This window comes from Leptonotus elevatus, chromosome 1 (genome assembly GCF_054856555.1).
Source record: "Leptonotus elevatus isolate MCC_2025b chromosome 1, RoL_Lele_1.0, whole genome shotgun sequence".
Classification (NCBI taxonomy): domain Eukaryota; kingdom Metazoa; phylum Chordata; class Actinopteri; order Syngnathiformes; family Syngnathidae; genus Leptonotus; species Leptonotus elevatus.
Window position 1 is genome coordinate 44,610,423 of NC_141239.1, and position 7,555 is coordinate 44,617,977.

The following is a 7,555-nucleotide window of genomic DNA, read 5'->3' on the forward strand; positions in this document are numbered from 1 at the left end:
CTGGAGCTGACGTGAATTTAACTTTATGTTGGTGTGACAGGAATGACATCTGGTGCAGGATCATGCACATAAATGTCAAGTGCATTTTACATCTTATCTTGTGTAAGAATTATTTTAAGAGCAATGTTGCAAAATCAGTTGGAAATGTTCGTGTTTTGGATTAGAGTTTATAGTGGTTAGCATGTCCGCCTCACAGTTTTGTGTCTGAGTTTTCTCAACATATTCTAGCCTCCTTCCTTAATGAAAAAAAACACTCACTTGAGCTCCATTAAAGGCCAAAATGGCCATTGTCCTAATCATGAACATGATCTTGAATATGGAACAAAAAATGGCGGTGGGGGTGTCTGCCGAGCGTTACTAGTGACCTTTTTGCATTTTCTTTCATTACTTTTATTCTTCTCAGTCCTGAAAGGTTATGTGCCAGACGCAGGGTCCATCCAAGATTATTTCATGACTTGTGATGTATCGCATTTGGTGAGACAAAACACAAGTGTAAGTAATTTATCAAAATAACTTTTGCATACATTTACAAAAGATTAGTTGTCTATGTTCTTGCTTATGCATACATTTTTAGCGGATAAATTAACACCAAAATCATTTGTGTGATTATGAATACAGCTTATACAGTCTTCAGCATACTTGTAATTCTTCTTTGGTCAATACAGAAAAAAATCCAAGAGCCATTTTTACACATCACAATTTATTCAAGTAATTTAGCATCATCGAAGGGCTCTTTAATAATTTTAAATCCTGTCTGCTGCAGTAGTAGCAAGTGGTTCACAGAATGTTTTTTTTCTACAGACCATTTCATTGACTTAAAACAGGCTAAGAAAACACAAAAACACACACTGCATTGATTTTATTATACGTTTCTTTCATTTCATTTGATGCCCTTGAACAGCTTTTTTGGATGAGTCAGGTCCCCTGTACCAAGCACAATAGCCGTAGCCTCTCTTGATACAAGCAAAGTTTTGGGCCTGCTCGCCGCTAGCCATTTTCACCGGCAGGAAGTCTGTCCACAAGCACTCTGCCGGGCTGCTGATGCCACATGGGAGGGAGAGGCAGCGCGTTATCTGCGCAGGACCAAAGATGGAGATAGCATAAACATGTTTGTATGCATACACACACGTACAATTTTAATGATCACGAAAGCAGTCAAAACCTGCCTTAATTATTAAATGTCCATGATTAGTGGGTTTTTTTCCCCTCTCAAATTGTCAAGGGACAAGTTGAAGTTAGTGTCTACTACAAATAAATTGACTCTGCAGTGTACCTGGCAAGAACAGCCCATTTGATAGCGCCGCAACAGGCTCCTTTGTGAGAAGCTCAACGACACCCACGTCTGAAAGAAGTCACACAAAGTGATGTGCAGAGAGCTGTCCGACTCCAGTCGGCCTGTAAATAATATCAGAAGGGGGAAAATCATTTGTGACTACGTTTATCCTGTCAGTTTTTGAAAAACCATTACAGGGCAAGCAAAAGGCTTACATTTGAGAAGCTAACGGGTACAATAAAATTTTCAAGTATTTGAAACCCCTGCTGATTAGCCGACTCCATTTCATTGTGTGAAGAAAAAAATAAATAAAAACAATAATAATAATAAATTAAAAAAAAGAGTCTGCATCAATGTACAGCATTTGTGCCCTTTCCAACAAGTTAGCAGAAGCGTAGCTTTGGTCAACAAATCGATAGCCAACATTAAGAGAAAGTAAGCAAAGCTCCTTTTTTTGGTTAAAATTTAAGTAATCTGTGAACATTTTTCTTTTTTAACTTTCATCGGAAATTAGTTTTGGCACAATTGATTTTGAATACAAATAGGCAATTAAACTTTGTTTTATCATTTAGGGTTGAAATGTTACATTGATGTCAAAGATTTTGTTAATAGTTATGCCCTGGAAGAGAACATTTCCTAGGAATACAAGAAGGTTGAACATTTTACCCATGAGTAGGTACGTGACGCCGGTTTCTAGAGCGACTCCACATGCTGCAGAGTTTGATGCCGTATAGATGGCATCAAAATCCTTTTTTGGGCCCTTGAACATCTGAGGGTCGGGGGGGGGTAAGAGGTTAGATTTGTTGAATTGACAAATAGATGAATACAAGTCTTTTACCTTTGTTTGTTTGATGACATACTCAATGGGTTTGTAGCCATCATCAGCCTTCCTTCTAACAACCAGTGCCCTGATGACTGGAAAGCATTTTTAAATATTTATATTTATCAAAGGTTGCAAGAGAGCAGGACTAAAGTCAAAGCCATGTGCAAAAATACATGGTCATGCAAAGCTACCGTCTTATGATACATTTACATCAAGAGTAAAAACTGACAAACACTAACATTAGCAAGCTTATCTTTATTAAGGAGCATTGTAGCCTTGGTCACTTTTATCTTGCAATTACCACCTCTCACCTAAAGCGCATCTAAAGCTCATGAATGGTGCTTTAAACATTTAAGTATTAAACTCAAGTCGGTTTGCCAGCAATTTTGTAACAAGTGACACAAAAAAACTGCCCTGAAAAAGTATCATAATTGAAAACAGCTGTTTTCCTAATTAACCAAGCCAAATTGCTAGCTTTATAAAATCAACTTAGAGCTTTAATTAAAACGGCCTATCAAAAGTCATTTGGCTGAGATTTTAACACTGATTAGAGAAAAATTGGAGCAAAAAAAGAAAAGAAAAATGGTTCATTTAGAAACATGGAGACATTGTCACAAAAAAAACTATTTCAGTAATTGATCCGCATAACTTTAAAAAACATTTGAAACTAAATCTAAACAATTATGACAAGCTCCATTTAGCTTACCAACATCGGCTTGGCAAAACACCTGCTGTGGATGCCTTACGACACAGCTGCAGGCTTGTGCTCCTTCCTGTAGCCAACACAAGCACAGCAGCACCAGGAGTAGCACAAAGTTCTTCACCGTCCAGCCCATTGTTGAAAGCAACAAAGCAGGTTTGTGTTCTGCAAAAAAAAACTAAACTAAACAGAGATACCAGTGGCTGTTTGGCTCTGCCTGAAATCAGCGTCACAGAGGGCCCTTTTTTAAATAGCTGTAGACCCCGCCCACAATTAAGGGACGTGATTAACGGCTGTTTTCACCTGACACTATCCATCTATCCATCCATCCATCCATCCATCCATCCATCCATACATCCATCCATCCATTCATCTATCTTTCTATCTAATCACTAACTACGAATTTTTATTTCATTTCCAGGAAAGTAACGTGAGGGTGACCACTGTCAATGGTTATGCGGCATCCTAGCGCCCTCTAGTGACTATTTGCCGCTGCTGTAATCCCGTCAATGGTGATATTGGGGTTTGTAGAGTTTCTCAGAACCGGCGCACTGATGGTGTAGTGCAGTGCTTGTCAGTGTGGCACGCGGCCTCCCTCTAGTGGTACACGAAGAAATCACAGATTTAAATCTATAAGGAGTTAAGTCCATGTCTCTCATGTTAGCATAACTAATATAAGAATTCAAGTAGCCTACTACATATAGTATTTAGGTCACTTTTAGGGAATATTTCATAGAGTTAAGAGTATTCAGGTAACCTAATGAGAATTTCAGTAATTTAACAACACTGGGGTAACTTTTAGGGAGTATTTCAGTCATTGGGAACTATTCAGGTATTTATTTCAGCACATTGAGAAGTATTTAGATACATTTTGTGGGAGTATTCTAGTAAATAGAATACGTGGTAACTTGAGTTGGCTATTTGAATCCCTCCAACATGTTTAATTCACATTGAACACTTGGGCCTACACTGCCCCTGTATTTTAATATTTATCATTATGGTGGTAGGCTACTTGAAGTATTTTGAGGTGGAACTTGATGCAGAAAGTTTGAGAACCACTGGTGTAGTGGTTTAATTGCCTGAAACATGCACCAGCAACTTAAAAATCTCTAGCTCTAATAACATATACCTTCAAGTTCTTATTTCATGCTTTACAAGTGCTAAAAGTGTCCACCACCAGCAGCACAGACAGACATCAAGCCAATATGAGAATTCCTCCCTTATCAGCTTGATATTGTCTGTGCTGCCGGTGGTGGCATGATTGAGCACTTGTAAAAAAGAAAAAAGAAAAAAAAGAAATAAAAACTTGAAGGTATGTACAACACGTGTCCAAACTAGTTTTTCATTTTCGAAAGATCACGATTTTGGCGTATTGTTTTCATGTTTAAATGGAATGTGGTTGTCTGAAACCAACAGCGCCATCTGCTGGCGCCTACGCTGCAAACTTGTGTACCCATGACAACCCAATGCCATAAGTAAAATATAGCTTTTGTGGTATGCAGTCGTGGGTAGTAAGTCATTTTTACTCTGTTACATTTACATGAGTAACGTTTTGAGAAATAAAAATATTTCAAGAAAAGTTTTACCACATTTTACTTAAGTGTGAAGAAGAAACGTTACCTGCCGACCCATTCATACATGATTAGCTTTACCGTATTTTCACATAAGCACTCCGCTTGATTGTGTGGGAGCAATTTAGCGGACTCATTGCAGAAATGCGGCCCCCATGGTTGAAGACTGGCAGGCATGAGAACACGAGTCAACTGAAAGATGACGTCTTTTGTTCCTCAACCTAAACTGGGAGGCGCCAGCGAGTTACGCCAGTTTGTGAATGGATTGTGCGTGCTTGGGCGAACGCGTGTGCTTGCACCGAGCTTAAATGTTTTATTTTAAGTTTGTCTGATGACAGTTTAAAAATAAATCAGACTTCATATTCAGTACTAGAGTATTCTTTTTAGGACTACTTTTACTTGAGTAATATTTTGAACGCTACACTTGACTAGAGTACAATTTTTGGCTACTTTACCTACCTCTAGTGGTATATAACAGTGCACGGCAGGAAAAGCTTCAAGCTGCATTAAAGATCTAAGAAAAAATATATAATAATAAAAAGCTGGGCTTAATGCTTTGCAATGTGAATGTCACCAAACAAAGAGTCTCAAGACAGAGGCTGGTCAAAAAAAGTAAACTGCAGGGCACCTTCACAGTAATTAAGCTCTAGCTAGCTCATATTGTGCAAGTTTGTACAGAACTTTGGAGTCAGTGTTGGAGAGCAAAACCTTCATTCGTTGCATTTTATTTTTTTTAATCAATGGCTTTCCACACCCGGTTATATCTTTGCAGACCAGACACAATATCCCCTTCTGGTCTTGATGCAAGCAAAGTTTTGGGCCTGGTCACCTTTGCCCAGCAGCAAGTCTGTCCACAAGCACTCCGTCGGGCCGGTCACGCAACACGGGAAGGAGAAGCAGGACTTGATCTGTGGATGGCCAAGGACAGGGATTTAATCAACATGGTCACATGCCTACTATAATGCTAATAAATCACATTGTTGCCAGTGCTCGTCCATGTGTTAAAGTGGACAACATCTACGATAATGAAAGACTACAGAGAACAATAAGCAAATTCCTAATGCTAAAATCCATCCATTTTCCTACCGTGCAATCGCAGCCCTTTGTGTAGCGGTACAACAGGCGCTTCTGCCTGATGCTCATGGCAGCCCACGGCTGATAGAAGTCACACAGGTTAATATGCAATGAGCCGTCAGACTGCAGCCTGCCTGTATTTGCACAAGACAGGAGACGAAAGGACGGGGACACTTTAGAACAGTGCGGTCTAAACTGTCCTCGAGGGCCAGAGTCCTGCAGGCTTTGGATATTTCCCTGCGCCAACGCACCCGATCATTATCAGGCTTATGCAGAGCTTCAGGTGCGTTGGAGGATAGAAGCATCCTAAACTTGCAGGACACCTCCGCCTTAGAACATAGTTATATAAAAAAAATAAAAATAAAAAAACAATAGTCATAGGCAGCGTTTTGTAAGCCTTCAGCAAGCATCAAAGGCTGACATTTGTCCGCTAAAGGTTTACCATGCAATCTCATTTGAGAAAAAATGCTTTTTGTACCCATGAGTAGGTATTCTGTGTCCTTGGTCAGCGTGACTCCACAGGCTGCAGAGCTGGGACGGGTGTAAACAGCAGTTAAACGCTTTTCAGTGCCTTTGTAAGTCTGAAAAAAATAAAAAAAATAAAACAAACAACAAAGAACATTTATCTCCAATTTGCATTGTTTATGAAGATGCACAAATCCAGCAGGAATCTTACCTTCGTGTGTTTGATGTCATACTTTGTGTCTCTACCTTGCGCACCAGGCATCACGCCAACAACCTTGGCCTTGATAACTATAAATTGAAATTGCATAGCTTAGAATTAAAATGAACATGTAAAGGTCAGTGATTCATTTTCTTTTTTTAATAATTTGGTCAGGCTAAATTTCAAGAGTTTCACTATATTGAAAACACCAGTTTAATGCTAAATTACGACTCAAGGCCTGTGGGATTTAACGGGAAGCCCTTTAGTATTAACTGAGAATTTCTGTCATATGCTTACGTTATCAAATACGCACTCGTCCGATTACATACAATAATATACTGTACAGGCTTTGCACCCAGGAACAGATAAAATAAATAATGACAGAAGTGGAGTTCCATTCTACTTACCGACCACATCCGTTTGGCAAAACACCTGCTGGGGATGCACCGGGAAACATTTACAGGCTTGCGCTCCTTCCTCTTGGAGCCCCCACAAGCACAGCAGCACCAGCGGCAGCACAAACGTCTTCCAGCTCATCCTGAAACCTGAAACAAACTCAAACAGGTTGTTGTGCCAGATAAGGAGCTCTGTTGTATCACACCAGCAGGATCACTCTTCATAAGTTAGCTTTGATGAGGGCCTTTTTATACCTGCAAACTCCGCCCACAATTAAGTAGCGCCACTTGTGATTGAGTGATTTCACCTGAGACTTTTCCAATGACATCATACTAAAATTGTATCCAACCAGTTTCCACCTGCAGAAATTTGATGAAAATATTACATAATTGTATTTTTGGGAGGTAAGAATATGTTTAGCGTGGCAAAAAATGAATCAAACTCTGATTTAAAAAAAAAATTCCACCCCTTTATTGACTGATGATAATTCACTTTGTGCAGATAGGGGAACTTCCTTTTTTGATGTTACAAATGTTTTTTTTTAAATGTTTTTGTTCAGGCGAGAATATATATATATGTATAAAATATTAGGAGTGTTATAAAAATCGATCAATCAATATATCACGATATTACAGCACGCAATTCTCGAATCGATTCGATATGCGGTCGAATCGATTTTTAAACATAAATTTTTTATGAAGATATTCAACAAAACGTCTTACTTAAGGTTAGGGTTCACACGTTAAGCATGGAAGAATGTTATATTAATGGAACATTAAGCCTTAATATTTTATTTTAATGCTGTTCAAACATGAAACAGATTGCAACAAATTGTTTGTAAAATAAAGTGGCTCACAGTTATAAGCCTAAATTTGTATTTTTATTTCAGATAAATAAATACACTTTCGTACAAATCTTACAGTGTACATGTACAAGTTTACGGATTAGTATTTTCTAAATTTGAGTTTAAAAAAATCGCAATAATCAACCTACAGATTTGTATCGGGATTAATCAGTATCGAATCGAATCGTGATACGAATCGAATCACCAGGT

At 38.6% G+C, this 7,555-nt stretch overlaps 1 protein-coding gene across 1 annotated transcript; it reads right to left on the minus strand.

The window, feature by feature from the left end:
- Positions 1–703: 703 nt before the first annotated feature.
- On the minus strand, positions 704–6,642 carry LOC147182370 (uncharacterized). Its single transcript, XM_086081448.1, has 10 exons — positions 6,513–6,642; positions 6,118–6,194; positions 5,920–6,022; positions 5,454–5,575; positions 5,147–5,275; positions 2,803–2,974; positions 2,112–2,188; positions 1,940–2,042; positions 1,274–1,395; positions 704–1,073 (listed from the first exon to the last, which is right to left on the minus strand). The coding sequence occupies exons 1-10, from the start codon at positions 6,640–6,642 to the stop codon at positions 876–878; spliced, it is 1,233 nt and encodes a 410-aa protein (XP_085937574.1). The 3' UTR covers positions 704–875.
- Positions 6,643–7,555: the final 913 nt, after the last annotated feature.